The sequence below is a fragment of the Oncorhynchus mykiss genome, chromosome 4, assembly GCF_057628025.1.
Source record: "Oncorhynchus mykiss isolate SJ-2025 chromosome 4, ASM5762802v1, whole genome shotgun sequence".
NCBI classification, from domain to species: domain Eukaryota; kingdom Metazoa; phylum Chordata; class Actinopteri; order Salmoniformes; family Salmonidae; genus Oncorhynchus; species Oncorhynchus mykiss.
The window spans coordinates 95,943,109-95,960,406 of NC_143025.1; the positions used below are offsets into that span (position 1 = coordinate 95,943,109).

At 43.0% G+C, this 17,298-nt stretch overlaps 1 protein-coding gene across 1 annotated transcript in view; it reads left to right on the plus strand.

The window, feature by feature from the left end:
* rab10 (RAB10, member RAS oncogene family) overlaps window positions 1–17,004 on the plus strand; it is a 29,941-nt gene extending 12,937 nt beyond the window's left edge. Inside the window, exons 3-6 of the mRNA XM_021601145.3 lie at window positions 3,520–3,658; window positions 6,719–6,808; window positions 13,177–13,278; window positions 14,524–17,004. Coding sequence (XP_021456820.1) covers window positions 3,520–3,658; window positions 6,719–6,808; window positions 13,177–13,278; window positions 14,524–14,610 — 418 coding nt within the window. The 3' untranslated portion in view covers window positions 14,611–17,004. The remainder of the gene's footprint in view (window positions 1–3,519; window positions 3,659–6,718; window positions 6,809–13,176; window positions 13,279–14,523) is intronic.
* The last annotated feature ends 294 nt before the right edge of the window (window positions 17,005–17,298 follow it).

Sequence of the window (17,298 nt, forward strand, 5' to 3'; positions counted from 1 at the left end):
GTTTAACAGGGACACTGCTGGTCAGGAGAGGTTTATATATAATGTGTTTAACAGGGACACTGCTGGTCAGGAGAGGTTTATATATAATGTGTTTAACAGGGACACTGCTGGTCAGGAGAGGTTTATATATAATGTGTTTAACAGGGACACTGCTGGTCAGGAGAGGTTTATATATAATGTGTTTAACAGGGACACAGCTGGTCAGGAGAGGTTTATATATAATGTGTTTAACAGGGACACAGCTGGTCAGGAGAGGTTTATATATAATGTGTTTAACAGGGACACTGCTGGTCAGGAGAGGTTTATATATAATGTGTTTAACAGGGACACTGCTGGTCAGGAGAGGTTTATATATAATGTGTTTAACAGGGACACTGCTGGTCAGGAGAGGTTTATATATAATGTGTTTAACAGGGACACTGCTGGTCAGGAGAGGTTTATATATAATGTGTTTAACAGGGACACTGCTGGTCAGGAGAGGTTTATATATAATGTGTTTAACAGGGACACAGCTGGTCAGGAGAGGTTTATATATAATGTGTTTAACAGGGACACTGCTGGTCAGGAGAGGTTTATATATAATGTGTTTAACAGGGACACAGCTGGTCAGGAGAGGTTTATATATAATGTGTTTAACAGGGACACTGCTGGTCAGGAGAGGTTTATATATAATGTGTTTAACAGGGACACAGCTGGTCAGGAGAGGTTTATATATAATGTGTTTAACAGGGACACTGCTGGTCAGGAGAGGTTTATATATAATGTGTTTAACAGGGACACTGCTGGTCAGGAGAGGTTTATATATAATGTGTTTAACAGGGACACTGCTGGTCAGGAGAGGTTTATATATAATGTGTTTAACAGGGACACAGCTGGTCAGGAGAGGTTTATATATAATGTGTTTAACAGGGACACAGCTGGTCAGGAGAGGTTTATATATAATGTGTTTAACAGGGACACAGCTGGTCAGGAGAGGTTTATATATAATGTGTTTAACAGGGACACTGCTGGTCAGGAGAGGTTTATATATAATGTGTTTAACAGGGACACTGCTGGTCAGGAGAGGTTTATATATAATGTGTTTAACAGGGACACAGCTGGTCAGGAGAGGTTTATATATAATGTGTTTAACAGGGACACAGCTGGTCAGGAGAGGTTTATATATAATGTGTTTAACAGGGACACTGCTGGTCAGGAGAGGTTTATATATAATGTGTTTAACAGGGACACAGCTGGTCAGGAGAGGTTTATATATAATGTGTTTAACAGGGACACTGCTGGTCAGGAGAGGTTTATATATAATGTGTTTAACAGGGACACAGCTGGTCAGGAGAGGTTTATATATAATGTGTTTAACAGGGACACTGCTGGTCAGGAGAGGTTTATATATAATGTGTTTAACAGGGACACAGCTGGTCAGGAGAGGTTTATATATAATGTGTTTAACAGGGACACAGCTGGTCAGGAGAGGTTTATATATAATGTGTTTAACAGGGACACAGCTGGTCAGGAGAGGTTTATATATAATGTGTTTAACAGGGACACTGCTGGTCAGGAGAGGTTTATATATAATGTGTTTAACAGGGACACAGCTGGTCAGGAGAGGTTTATATATAATGTGTTTAACAGGGACACAGCTGGTCAGGAGAGGTTTATATATAATGTGTTTAACAGGGACACAGCTGGTCAGGAGAGGTTTATATATAATGTGTTTAACAGGGACACTGCTGGTCAGGAGAGGTTTATATATAATGTGTTTAACAGGGACACAGCTGGTCAGGAGAGGTTTATATATAATGTGTTTAACAGGGACACTGCTGGTCAGGAGAGGTTTATATATAATGTGTTTAACAGGGACACAGCTGGTCAGGAGAGGTTTATATATAATGTGTTTAACAGGGACACTGCTGGTCAGGAGAGGTTTATATATAATGTGTTTAACAGGGACACTGCTGGTCAGGAGAGGTTTATATATAATGTGTTTAACAGGGACACAGCTGGTCAGGAGAGGTTTATATATAATGTGTTTAACAGGGACACAGCTGGTCAGGAGAGGTTTATATATAATGTGTTTAACAGGGACACAGCTGGTCAGGAGAGGTTTATATATAATGTGTTTAACAGGGACACTGCTGGTCAGGAGAGGTTTATATATAATGTGTTTAACAGGGACACAGCTGGTCAGGAGAGGTTTATATATAATGTGTTTAACAGGGACACTGCTGGTCAGGAGAGGTTTATATATAATGTGTTTAACAGGGACACAGCTGGTCAGGAGAGGTTTATATATAATGTGTTTAACAGGGACACAGCTGGTCAGGAGAGGTTTATATATAATGTGTTTAACAGGGACACTGCTGGTCAGGAGAGGTTTATATATAATGTGTTTAACAGGGACACAGCTGGTCAGGAGAGGTTTATATATAATGTGTTTAACAGGGACACAGCTGGTCAGGAGAGGTTTATATATAATGTGTTTAACAGGGACACAGCTGGTCAGGAGAGGTTTATATATAATGTGTTTAACAGGGACACAGCTGGTCAGGAGAGGTTTATATATAATGTGTTTAACAGGGACACAGCTGGTCAGGAGAGGTTTATAAATAATGTGTTTAACAGGGACACTGCTGGTCAGGAGAGGTTTATATATAATGTGTTTAACAGGGACACAGCTGGTCAGGAGAGGTTTATATATAATGTGTTTAACAGGGACACTGCTGGTCAGGAGAGGTTTATATATAATGTGTTTAACAGGGACACAGCTGGTCAGGAGAGGTTTATATATAATGTGTTTAACAGGGACACTGCTGGTCAGGAGAGGTTTATATATAATGTGTTTAACAGGGACACTGCTGGTCAGGAGAGGTTTATATATAATGTGTTTAACAGGGACACTGCTGGTCAGGAGAGGTTTATATATAATGTGTTTAACAGGGACACAGCTGGTCAGGAGAGGTTTATATATAATGTGTTTAACAGGGACACAGCTGGTCAGGAGAGGTTTATATATAATGTGTTTAACAGGGACACAGCTGGTCAGGAGAGGTTTATATATAATGTGTTTAACAGGGACACAGCTGGTCAGGAGAGGTTTATATATAATGTGTTTAACAGGAACACAGCTGGTCAGGAGAGGTTTATATATAATGTGTTTAACAGGGACACAGCTGGTCAGGAGAGGTTTATATATAATGTGTTTAACAGGGACACTGCTGGTCAGGAGAGGTTTATATATAATGTGTTTAACAGGGACACTGCTGGTCAGGAGAGGTTTATATATAATGTGTTTAACAGGGACACAGCTGGTCAGGAGAGGTTTATATATAATGTGTTTAACAGGGACACAGCTGGTCAGGAGAGGTTTATATATAATGTGTTTAACAGGGACACTGCTGGTCAGGAGAGGTTTATATATAATGTGTTTAACAGGGACACTGCTGGTCAGGAGAGGTTTATATATAATGTGTTTAACAGGGACACAGCTGGTCAGGAGAGGTTTATATATAATGTGTTTAACAGGGACACAGCTGGTCAGGAGCGGTTCCACACCATCACCACGTCCTACTACCGAGGCGCCATGGGCATCATGCTGGTCTATGACATCACCAACGCCAAGAGCTTCGAGAACATCAGCAAGTGGCTCCGCAACATCGACGAGGTACACACACGGACATTATACACACGCACACATTCCCACACACATATAGATAGAGATACAGTTAAGAATGTGAAATGTCAGAATAATAGAAGGGAGAATGATTTATTTCAGCTTGTATTTCTTTCATCACATTCCCAGTGGGTCAGAAGTTTACATACACTCAATTAGTATTTGGTAGCATTGCCTTTAATTGTTTAACTTGGGTCAAATATTTTGGGTAGCCTTCCACAAGCTTCCCACAATAAGTTGGGTGAATTTTGGCCCATTCCTCCTGACAGAGCTAGTGTAACGGAGTCAGGTTTGTAGGCCTCCTTGCTCGAACATGCTTTTTCAGTTCTGCCCACAAATGTTCTATAGGATTGAGGTCAGGGCTTTGTGATGGCCACTCCAATACCTTGACTTTGTTGTCCCTATGCCATTTTGCCACAACTTTGGAAGTATGTTTGGGGTCATTGTCCATTTGGAAGACCCATTTGCGACCAAGCTTTAACTTCCTGACTGTCTTTTTACTGTTGTTTTATTTCTTTACTTACCTATTGTTCACCTAACACCTTTTTTGCACTATTGGTTAGAGCCTGTAAGTCAGCATTTCACTGTAAGGTCTACTACACCTGTTGTATTCAGCATTTCACTGTGAGGTCTACTACACCTGTTGTATTCAGCATTTCACTGTAAGGTCTACTACACCTGTTGTATTCAGCATTTCACTGTAAGGTCTACTACACCTGTTGTATTCAGCATTTCACTGTGAGGTCTACTACACCTGTTGTATTCAGCATTTCACTGTCAGGTCTACTACACCTGTTGTATTCAGCATTTCACTGTGAGGTCTACTACACCTGTTGTATTCAGCATTTCACTGTGAGGTCTACTACACCTGTTGTATTCAGCATTTCACTGTGAGGTCTACTACACCTGTTGTATTCGGCATTTCACTGTGAGGTCTACTACACCTGTTGTATTCGGCATTTCACTGTGAGGTCTACTACACCTGTTGTATTCGGCATTTCACTGTGAGGTCTACTACACCTGTTGTATTCAGCATTTCACTGTGAGGTCTACTACACCTGTTGTATTCAGCATTTCACTGTGAGGTCTACTACACCTGTTGTATTCAGCATTTCACTGTGAGGTCTACTACACCTGCTGTATTCAGCATTTCACTGTAAGATCTACCTACATCTGTTATATTCGGTGCACATGACAAATACACTTTCATTTGATGTCTTGAGATGTTGCTTCAATATATCCACATAATTTTCCTCCCTCATGATGCTATCTATTTTGTGAAGTGCACCAGTCCCTCCTGCAGCAAAGCACCCCCACAACATGATGCTAACACCCCCGTGCTTCACGGTTGGGATGGTGTTCTTCGGCTTGCAAGCCTCCCCCTTTTTCCTCCAAACATAACGATGTTCATTATGGCCAAACAGTTCTATTTTTGGTTCATCAGACCAGAGGACATTTATCCATAAAGTACCATCTTTGTCCCATGTGCAGTTGCAAACCGTAGTCTGGCTTTTTTTTATTTTTATGGCGGTTTTGGAGCAGTGGTTTCTTCCTTGCTGAGCGCCTTTCAGATTATGTCGATATAGGACTCGTTTTACTGTGGATATTGATACTTTTGTACCTGTTTCCTCCAGCATCTTCACAAGGTCCTTTGCAGTTGTTCTGAGATTCATTTGCACTTTTCACAACAAAGTATGTTCATCTCTAGGAGACAGAACGCGTCTCCTTCCTGAGCGGTATGACAGCTGCGTGGTCCCAGGGTGTTTATACTTGCGTACTAATGTTTGTAGAGATGAACGTGGTACCTTCAGGTGTTGGAAATTGCTCCCAAGGATAAACCAGACTTGTGGAGGTCTACAATTATTTTTCTGGCTGATTTCTTTTGATTTTCCCGTGATGTCAAACAGAGGCACTGAGTTTGAAGGTAGGCCTTGAAATACATCCACAGGTACTCCTCCAATCGACTCAAATTATGTGAATTAGCCAATCAGAAGCTTCTAAAGCCATGGCATCATTTTCTGGAATTTTCCAAGCTGTTTAAAGGCACAGTCAACTTAGTGTATGTAAATTTCTGACCCACTGGAATTGTGATACAGTGAAATAATCTGTCTGTACACAATTGTTGTAAAAATGACTTGTGTCATGCACTAAGTAGATGTCCTAACCGAGTAGATGTCCTAAGGCATTCGTGGAGTGTTTGAAAAACGAGATTTAGTTACTCCAACCTAAGTGTATGTAAACTTCTGACTTCAAGTGTGGCGTGTGTGTGTCCAAAATATAAAACATCAGCAGTTTCCAGCTACAACATTAACAATGTCTACACTGTTTCTGATCAATTTGATGTTATTTTAATGGAAGAAAAAAAAGTGCTTTTCTTTCAATAACAAGGACATTTCTAAGTGATTCCAAACTGTTGAATGGTATAATATATATATATATATATATATATACACACACACACACACACACACACACACACACACACACACACACACACACACACACACACACACACACACGTTATATAGTTGATCTTGCTAAAGCGTTCACTGCCTCATTCAGAGGGCCGGATGGGGTTAGTCTGTACTATGATGGGGTTAGTCTGTACTGTGATGGGGTTAGTCTGTACTGTGATGGGGTTAGTCTGTACTATGATGGGGTTAGTCTGTACTATGATGGGGTTAGTCTGTACTGTGATGGGGTTAGTCTGTACTGTGATGGGGTTAGTCTGTACTATGATGGGGTTAGTCTGTACTGTGATGGGGTTAGTCTGTACTGTGATGGGGTTAGTCTGTACTGTGATGGGGTTAGTCTGTACTGTGATGGGGTTAGTCTGTACTGTGATGGGGTTAGTCTGTACTGTGATGGGGTTAGTTAGTACAGACTAACTAACCCCGTCATCGTACAGACTAACTAACCCCAACACACAGTGCAGACTGTTGGGGTTAGTTAGTCTGTACGATTATGCGCCAAGGTCAGTCTGTACGACGATGCGTCGGGGTGTTGTGTGATGTTGGGGTTCGAGTTAGTCTGTAATATGATGTGTTTCAGCATGCCAACGAGGACGTGGAGAGAATGCTGCTAGGCAACAAGTGTGACATGGAGGACAAGAGGGTGGTACCAAAAGCCAAGGGAGAGCAGGTGAGACACACTATCATTTCAATAGGCTCCATGTTGTATTAACAGTAGACTTTCAGCCTGTCAGAACGTTGCCTTTAGCATCAATGTCAACCTGCAATGTGCAGCAAACGTTGATATATAGATATGATAAATGGAGCAGTAACTATTATCTAGGATTCATTGCTTGAAGAAATATTTGTGGAAATATATATATTTAAACAAAATAACAACAATAGTTATTTGTTTAGATAATCAATGATATGTTTTGTATAATTCTATTAATCAAATGTATTTATAAAGCCCTTCTTATATCTGCTGATATCTCAAAATGCTGTACAGAAATCAAGCCTAAAACCCCAAACAGCAAGCAATGCAGGTGTAGAAGCACGGTGGCTAGGAAAAACCTCCTAGAAATGCCAGAACCTAGGAAAAAACCTAGAGAGGAACCAGGCTCTGAGGGGTGGCCAGTCCTCTTCTGGCTCTTCTGGCTGTGCCGGGTGGAGATTATAACAGAACATGGCCAAGATGTTCAAATGTTCATAGATGACCAGCAGGGTCAGATAATAATAATCACAGTAGTTGTCGAGGGTGCAACAGGTCAGCACCTCAGGAGTAAATGTCAGTTGGCTTTTCATAGCCGATCATTCAGAGTATCTCTACCGCTCCTGCTGTCTCTAGAGAGTTGAAAACAGCAGGTCTGGGACAGGTAGCACGTCTGGTGAACAGGTTAGGGTTCTATAGCCGCAGGCAGAACAGTTGAAACTGGAGCAGCAGCACGGCCAGGTGGACTGGGGACAGCAAGGAGTCATCATGCCAGGTAGTCCTGAGGCATGGTCCTAGAGCTCAGGTCCTCCGAGAGAAAGAGAGAACTAGAGAGAGCCGTCTTAAATTCACACAGGACACCGGATAAGACAGGAGAAATACTCCAGATATAACAAACTGACCCTAGCCCCCCGACACAAACTATTGTAGCATAAATACTGGAGGCTGAGACAGGAGGGGTCGGAGGGATATCTTCAACCACCAACTAACTATCCTGAGACAAGGCCGAGTATAGGCCACAAAGATCTCCGCCACGCCACAAACCCGAGGGGAGGGGGGTGGGCAACCCAGACAGGAAGACCACGTCAGTGACTCAACCAACTCAAGTGACGCACCCCTTCTAAGGACAGCTTGGAAGAGTGCCAGTGACTCAACCCCTGTAATAGCGAATCCCAGTGGAGAGAGGGGAACCGGCCAGGCAGAGACAGCAAGGGCGGTTCGTTGCTCCAGAGCCTTTCCGTTTACCTTCACACTTCTGGGCCAGACTACACTCAATCATAGGACCTACTGAAAAGATAAGTCTTAAATAAAGACTTAAAGGTTGAGACCGAGTCTCACTCACTAATATGTTTTGGTTCTTGTCAGGATTCTAGCAGCCGTATTTAGCACTAACTGAAGTTTATTTAGTGCTTTTTCCGGGTAGCCGGAAAGTAGAGCATTGCAGTAGTCTAACCTAGAAGTGACAAAAGTATGGATACATTTTTCTGCATCATTTTTGGACAACAAGTTTCAGATTTTTGCAATGTTACGTAGATGGAAAAAAGCTGTCCTTGAAACAGTCTTGATATGTTCTTCAAAAGAGAGATCAGGGTCCAGAGTAATGCCGAGGTCCTTCACAGTTTTATTTGAGACGACTGTACAACCATCAAGATTAATTGTCAGATTCAACAGAAGATCTCTTTGTTTCTTGGGACCTAGAAATAGCATCTCTGTTTTGTCCAAGTTTAAAAGTAGAACATTTGCTGCTCTCCACTTCCTTATATCTGAAACACAGGCTTCCAGGGAGGGCAATTTTGGGGCTTCACCATGTTTCATCTAAATATACAGCTGTGTGTTGTCCGCATAGCACTGAAAGTGAACATTATGTTTCCAAATGACATCCCCAAGAGGTAAAATATATAGTGAAAACAATAGTGGTCCTAAATCGGAGCCTTGAGGAACACTGAAATTTACAGTTGATTTGTCAGAGGACAAACTGATATTTTTCTGACAGATAAGATCTAAACCAGACCAGAACTTGTCTGTGTAGACCAATTAGGGTTTACAATCTCTCCAAAAGAATGTGGTGATCAATGGTATCGAAAGCAGCACTAAGGTCTAGGAGCACGAGGACAGATGTAGAGCCTCGGTCTGATGTCATTACAAGGTAATTTACCACCTTCACAAGTGCAGTCTCAGTGCTATGATGGGGTCATAAACCAGACTGAAGAGTATCGTATACATTGTTGGTCTTCAGGAAGGCAGCGAGTTGCTGCGGAACAGCTTTTTCAAAACAAATTAGAGGAATGGGAGATTCGATATAGGCCGACTCTTTGGGTTGTCAGAGAATTTATAGCACGACTTTTGATGCTCCTTGGTTGGGGTCTGAGCAGATTTATTTGTTGCGATTGCAAATGTGCTAAAATGGTGGTCCGATAGTCCAGGATTATGAGGAAAAACATTAAGATCCACAACATTTATTCCATGGGACAGAACTAGGTCCAGAGTATAACTGTGACAGTGAGTAGGTCCAGAGACAAGTTGGACAAAACCCACTGAGTTGATGATGGCTCCGAAAGCCTTTTGGAGTGGGTCTGTGGACTTTTCCATGTGAATATTAAAATCACCAAAGATTAGAATATTATCTGCCATGACTTAAAGATACGATAGGAATTCAGGGAACTACTTTCGTTTGACAAAGTAGAAATGAATAAGATTACAATATAACTGTCCAGGTTGGTGAAATGTTTTGCTGAATTCCTAAACAAAAGCACATGAACTGTAAAGAATGAACTGCATAAAGAAATAGCATATTTTATGTTATTATGTTAAAACAAAGCCTCTATATGTTATTATGTTAAAACAAAGCCTATATGTTATTATGTTACAACAAAGCCTATATGTTATTATGTAAAACAAAGCCTATATGTTATTATGTTAAAACAAAGCCTCTATATGTTATTATGTAAAACAAAGCCTATATGTTATTATGTTAAAACAAAGCCTCTATATGTTATTATGTTAAAACAAAGCCTATATGTTATTATGTTAAAACAAAGCCTATATGTTATTATGTTACAAATGTTTGCTTAGTAACCAAAGCAATGCCACTGCGGGAGTGGTAATGTGCCGAATGCAATGCCACTGCGGGAGTGGTAATGTGCCGAATGCAATGCCACTGCGGGAGTGGTAATGTGCCGAATGCAATGCCACTGCGGGAGTGGTAATGTGCCGAATGCAATGCCACTGCGGGAGTGGTAATGTGCCGAATGCAATGCCACTGCGGGAGTGGTAATGTGCCGAATGCAATGCCACTGCGGGAGTGGTAATGTGCCGAATGCAATGCCACTGCGGGAGTGGTAATGTGCCGAATGCAGGGATATTCTTGGAAAAAGTGACATTTGGAAATAGAGCTGCACCTATTGAATTATGAGTTATTTGACAAAGGTATGTGTTTAAAAAAAAGACTCTTTCAGATTCTATATAGAAATCACAATGTTTTATCTGCATGTGACTTTGAAGGAGGATTTGACACTGTGTTGCTCCTTTCTCTGCATCTGTCAATTATACAGTGCCTTGCGAAAGTATTCGGCCCCCTTGAACTTTGCGACCTTTTGCCACATTTCAGGCTTCAAACATAAAGATATAAAAGTGTATTTTTTTGTGAAGAATCAACAACAAGTGGGACACAATCATGAAGTGGAACGACATTTATTGGATATTTCAAACTTTTTTAACAAATCAAAAACTGAAAAATTGGGCGTGCAAAATTATTCAGCCCCCTTAAGTTAATACTTTGTAGCGCCACCTTTTGCTGCGATTACAGCTGTAAGTTGCTTGGGGTATGTCTCTATCAGTTTTGCACATCGAGAGACTGAATTTTTTTCCCATTCCTCCTTGCAAAACAGCTCGAGCTCAGTGAGGTTGGATGGAGAGCATTTGTGAACAGCAGTTTTCAGTTCTTTCCACAGATTCTCGATTGGATTCAGGTCTGGACTTTGACTTGGCCATTCTAACACCTGGATATGTTTATTTTTGAACCATTCCATTGTAGATTTTGCTTTATGTTTTGGATCATTGTCTTGTTGGAAGACAAATCTCCGTCCCAGTCTCAGGTCTTTTGCAGACTCCATCAGGTTTTCTTCCAGAATGGTCCTGTATTTGGCTTCATCCATCTTCCCATCAATTTTAACCATCTTCCCTGTCCCTGCTGAAGAAAAGCAGGCCCAAACCATGATGCTGCCACCACCATGTTTGACAGTGGGGATGGTGTGTTCAGCTGTGTTGCTTTTACGCCAAACATAATGTTTTGCATTGTTGCCAAAAAGTTCAATTTTGGTTTCATCTGACCAGAGCACCTTCTTCCACATGTTTGGTGTGTCTCCCAGGTGGCTTGTGGCAAACTTTAAACGACACTTTTTATGGATATCTTTAAGAAATGGCTTTCTTCTTGCCACTCTTCCATAAAGGCCAGATTTGTGCAATATACGACTGATTGTTGTCCTATGGACAGAGTCTCCCACCTCAGCTGTAGATCTCTGCAGTTCATCCAGAGTGATCATGGGCCTCTTGGCTGCATCTCTGATCAGTCTTCTCCTTGTATGAGCTGAAAGTTTAGAGGGACGGCCAGGTCTTGGTAGATTTGCAGTGGTCTGATACTCCTTCCATTTCAATATTATCGCTTGCACAGTGCTCCTTGGGATGTTTAAAGCTTGGGAAATCTTTTGTATCCAAATCCGGCTTAACTTCTTCACAACAGTATCTCGGACCTGCCTGGTGTGTTCCTTGTTCTTCATGATGCTCTCTGCGCTTTTAACAGACCTCTGAGACTATCACAGTGCAGGTGCATTTATACGGAGACTTGATTACACACAGGTGGATTGTATTTATCATCATTAGTCATTTAGGTCAACATTGGATCATTCAGAGATCCTCACTGAACTTCTGGAGAGAGTTTGCTGCACTGAAAGTAAAGGGGCTGAATAATTTAGCACGCCCAATTTTTCAGTTTTTGATTTGTTAAAAAAGTTTGAAATATCCAATAAATGTCGTTCCACTTCATGATTGTGTCCCACTTGTTGATTCTTCACAAAAAAATACAGTTTTATATCTTTGTTTGAAGCCTGAAATGTGGCAAAAGGTTGCAAAGTTCAAGGGGGCCGAATACTTTCGCAAGGCACTGTATGATGCATCCATCTCTTCATATACAATTTGACAACTGATAATATTGTCACTCATCAGATTATTGTCCATTTAATCTTGTCTATAGGTTCTTTTTATGTGTGAAATTGTTTTCGGTGTAGTTTTGATTGGCTGACTGGCATCGTTTCAACTTGGATAAAGTCAAGGATATGTTTTGCATTATTCTAAAGGCCTTCTGCAACAAGTAGCCTGTTTTTATTTCCCTTACAATAAATTAGATTAGTAGAGGAATTACAGTAAACCAAGCAGCAAAGAAACGGCTTCGTTTTACAAAGTAAAACGTAAAAGATGTTATCATTCTGCAAGGCGAGCTGTCAAACCGTAAAAGATAATGTTATCATTCTGCAAGGCGAGCTGTCAAACCGTAAAAGATAATGTTATCATTCTGCAAGGCGAGCTGTCAAAACGTAAAAGATAATGTTATCATTCTGCAAGGCGAGCTGTCAAACCGTAAAAGATAATGTTATCATTCTGCAAGGCGAGCTGTCAAACCGTAAAAGATAATGTTATCATTCTGCAAGGCGAGCTGTCAAACCGTAAAAGATAATGTTATCATTCTGCAAGGCGAGCTGTCAAAACGTAAAAGATAATGTTATCATTCTGCAAGGCGAGCTGTCAAACCGTAAAAGATAATGTTATCATTCTGCAAGGCGAGCTGTCAAACCGTAAAAGATAATGTTATCATTCTGCAAGGCGAGCTGTCAAAACGTAAAAGATAATGTTATCATTCTGCAAGGCGAGCTGTCAAAACGTAAAAGATAATGTTATCATTCTGCAAGGCGAGATGTCAAACCGTAAAAGATAATGTTATCATTCTGCAAGGCGAGCTGTCAAAACGTAAAAGATAATGTTATCATTCTGCAAGGCGAGATGTCAAACCTCATTACACTATTGTTCTAAATTAAATCAACCTTATCATTCAGTTAGGCCTAATTTTAAATTAGATTGTGAAGCAAACTTGCACAATTATCGCCCATTCCGTCCATTTGTCATTCATTCAGTGGGCATCGTTTTCTTCACTGGATAGTCAAGGATATGTTTTGCATTATTCTATTTTTCTGAAGGTCTACTGCAACACGTAGCATGTGTTTGTTTCCCTTAAAGTACATTTGTTATAGAGTTATAGTAAATAATCAGTCATGTCCTCCTCTTTCACTCTCTCTCAGATTGCCAGAGAACATGGTATTAGATTTTTTGAGACGAGTGCCAAGGCCAACATCAGCATCGAGAAGGCTTTCCTCACGCTAGCAGAAGACATCCTCAGAAAGGTTGGTGGTGTTAGTATCTGTAGCATGTGTGTATGTACACTACCAGTCAAAAGTCTGGACACACCTACTCATTCCAGGGTTTTTCTTTATTTTACTATTTTCTACATTGTAGAATAATAGTGAAGACATCACAACTATGAAATAACACATATGGAATCATGTAGGAACCAAAAAAGTATTAAACAAATCCTAAATATATTTGAGATTCTTCAAAGTAGCCACCCTTTGCCTTGATGACAGCTTGGCACACTCTTGGCATTCTCTCAACCAGCTTCAGGAGGTAGTCACCTGGAATAGGTGCACCTTGTTAAAAGTTAATTTGTGGATTTGCAGTCCAAATAAATGCTTCACAGAGTTCAAGTTCAAGGAGACTGCATGAATCAGGCCTTCGTGGTTGAATTACTGCAAAGAAACCACTACTAAAGGACACCAATAAGAAGAAGAGACTTGCTTGGGCCAAGAAACACGAGCATTGGACATTAGACCAGTGGAAGTCTGTCCTTTGGTCTGATGAGTCCAAATGTGCTATTTTTGGTTCCAATCGAGGTGTTTGTGAGACGTCGAGTAGGTGAACGGATGATCTCCACATGTGTGGTTCCCACCTTGAAGCATGGAGGAGGAGGTGTAGGGGTGCTTTGCTGTTGACACTGATTTATTTAAGAGGGAAGGCACACTTAACCAGCATAGCTACCACAGCATTCTGCAGCGATATGCTAAACCATCTGGGTTGGCCTTAGTTCCACTATTATTATAACCAACACACCTCCAGGTTGAGTAAGGGCTATTTTACCAAGAAGGAGAGTGATGGAGTGCTGCATCAGATGACCTGTCCTCCACAATCACCCAACTCAATTTGGATGGTTTGGGATGAGTTGGACCTCGGATTGAAGAAAACGCAGCGAGCAAGTGCTCAGCATATGTGGGAACTCCTTCAAGACTGTTGGAAAAGCATTCCTCATGAAGTTGGTTGAGAGAATTCAAGAGTGTGCAAAGCTGTCAAGGCAAAGGGTGGCTACTTTGAAGAATATATATATATTTTGATTTGTTTAACACTTTTGTGGTTACTAAATGATTCAATATGTGTTGTTTCATAGTTTTGATGTCTTAACTATTATTCTACAATGTAGAAAATAGTCCAAATGAATCAGTTGGTCCAAACCTTTGACTGGTACTGTGTATGTGATGATGGTGGTGTAAGCAATGTTTGCATGTATAATGTGTGTGTAACGTGGGTGTGTGTTGCAGACGCCCGTCAAAGAGCCCAACAGTGAAAACGTGGACATCAGCGGTGGGAGTGGAGTCACAGGATGGAAGAGCAAGTGCTGCAGTTAGAACAGCCCTCTGTCCCTCCCTCACACACACTGACATGCACACTCTTTATCTCTAGTAGCTAACTCTCTAACACTCATCCCCTCGATCTTTTGTCATCAATTCTCTTGACCAACTCTCTCTCCTCCCCTCTCTCTCTCTCTCTCTCTCTCTCTCTCTCTCTCTCTCTCTCTCTCTCTCTCCTCCCCTGTCTCCTCTCTCTCTCCTCCCCTGTCCCCTCTCTCTCTCCTCCCCTGTCCCCTCTCTCTCTCTCCTCCCCTGTCCCCTCTCTCTCTCTCCTCCCCTGTCCCCTCTCTCTCTCTCCTCCCCTGTCCCCTCTCTCTCTCTCCTCCCCTGTCCCCTCTCTCTCTCTCCTCCCCTGTCCCCTCTCTCTCTCTCCTCCCCTGTCCCCTCTCTCTCTCTCCTCCCCTGTCCCCTCTCTCTCTCTCCTCCCCTGTCCCCTCTCTCTCTCTCCTCCCCTGTCCCCTCTCTCTCTCTCCTCCCCTGTCCCCTCTCTCTCTCTCCTCCCCTGTCCCCTCTCTCTCTCCTCCCCTGTCCCCTCTCTCTCTCCTCCCCTGTCCCCTCTCTCTCTCTCCTCCCCTGTCCCTTCTCTCTCTCTCTCTCCTCCCCCGTCCCTTCTCTCTCTCTCTCTCTCTCTTCCCCTGTCCCCTCTCTCTCTCTCCTCCCCTGTCCCCTCTCTCTCTCCTCCCCTGTCCCCCCTCTCTCTCTCTCTCTCTCTCTCTCTCCTCCCCTGTCCCCTCTCTCTCTCTCTCTCTCTCTCTCCTCCCCTGTCCCCTCTCTCTCTCCCTCTCCTCCCCTGTCCCCTCTCTGCTCTTTCTCTCCTCCCCTGTCCTCTCTCTCTCTCCTCCCCTGTCCCCTCTCTCTCTCCTCCCCTGTCCCCTCTCTCTCTCCTCCCCTGTCCCCTCTCACTCTCTCCTCCCCTGTCCTCTCTCTCTCCTCCCCTGTCCCCTCTCTCTCTCTCCTCCCCTGTCCTCTCTCTCTCTCTCTCCTCCCCTGTCCTCTCTCTCTCTCTCTCCTCCCCTGTCCTCTCTCTCTCTCTCTCCTCCCCTGTCCTCTCTCTCTCTCTCTCCTCCCCTGTCCTCTCTCTCTCTCTCTCTCTCCTCCCCTGTCCTCTCTCTCTCTCCTCCCCTGTCCTCTCTCTCTCTCTCTCTCTCCTCCCCTGTCCTCTCTCTCTCTCTCTCTCCTCCCCTGTCCTCTCTCTCTCTCTCTCCTCCCCTGTCCTCTCTCTCTCTCTCCTCCCCTGTCCTCTCTCTCTCTCTCTCCTCCCCTGTCCTCTCTCTCTCTCTCTCCTCCCCTGTCCTCTCTCTCTCTCTCTCTCTCCTCCCCTGTCCTCTCTCTCTCTCTCTCTCCTCCCCTGTCCTCTCTCTCTCTCCTCCCCTGTCCTCTCTCTCTCTCCTCCCCTGTCCTCTCTCTCTCTCCTCCCCTGTCCTCTCTCTCTCTCCTCCCCTGTCCTCTCTCTCTCTCCTCCCCTGTCCTCTCTCTCTCTCCTCCCCTGTCCTCTCTCTCTCTCCTCCCCTGTCCTCTCTCTCTCTCCTCCCCTGTCCTCTCTCTCTCTCTCTCCTGTCCTCTCTCTCTCTCTCTCTCCTCCCCTCTCTCTCTCTCTCTCTCTCTCCACCCCTGTCCTCTCTCTCTCTCTCTCTCTCTCCTCCCCTGTCCCCTGTCCCCTCTCTCTATCTTTTTAGCTTTCTAAAGATCAGTTTGTTTCTGATAAAAAGATAAATCATGTTTCCTGTTTATTTGCAAAATGAGAGTGAAAGTCAGTAAACTTTTTAATCTTTCCTTTGGCTGAAGCCTCCTGGTCCCCTCACCATTGGTCAAAGAAAAAAACAAATAAGAAAAAAAATGTAGGATTAACATTTTGTACACTAGTGGGTTATATTGTCAAGGTGCCGTATTTTGACATCTGTAAACAAGTAACGGAGATGGGGTTTATTTAGTCTTGTGCCTTATATGGAAGACGGGTGGAACCTCACCCACCCAATTCAATTAAAAGTTTGGTATTCTGGCTCCTCCCACGACGGAGCTAAGCAGAAAGGTTTGAATTTCCCCACCAACCAGATCTTGTTAGGATGTCTGCTTAACGATGGGGGTTTGTTTGGGTTGGGAGCATTTGTGATGCCATGTTTCTGTACTGTTGAAACTTTCACTCTGTTTTCATTTAGCAGACACTCTTATCCAGAGTGACTTATAGGAGCAATTAGGGTTAAGTGCCTTGCTCAATGGCACATTGACAGATTTTTCACCTAGTCAGCTCGGGGATTTGAACCAGCGACCGTTCGGTTACTGGCCCAACACTGTTAACCGCTAGGCTACCTGCCGCCCCTGTATGTAAGAGAACGTTCTCGAGGAAATTCAAACAGTTTTGCAGCTCCATTAAAAATAAGCTTGTTTAAGTTATATCCCCGGTGTCTTCTGTTCTTTACCATGCTCCTTAGTGTGTGGCCAGCAGAGGGAGCCCTTTACCATGCTTCTTAGTGTGTGGCCAGCAGAGGGAGCCCTTTAACATGCTTCTTAGTGTGTGGCCAGCAGAGGGAGGCCTTTACCATGCTTCTTAGTGTGTGGCCAGCAGAGGGAGCCCTTTAACATGCTTCTTAGTGTGTGGCCAGCAGAGGGAGCCCTTTACCATGCTCCTTAGTGTGTGTGGCCAGTAGAGGGAGCCCTTGATGTATATAGTTCATATAAGGAAATCAG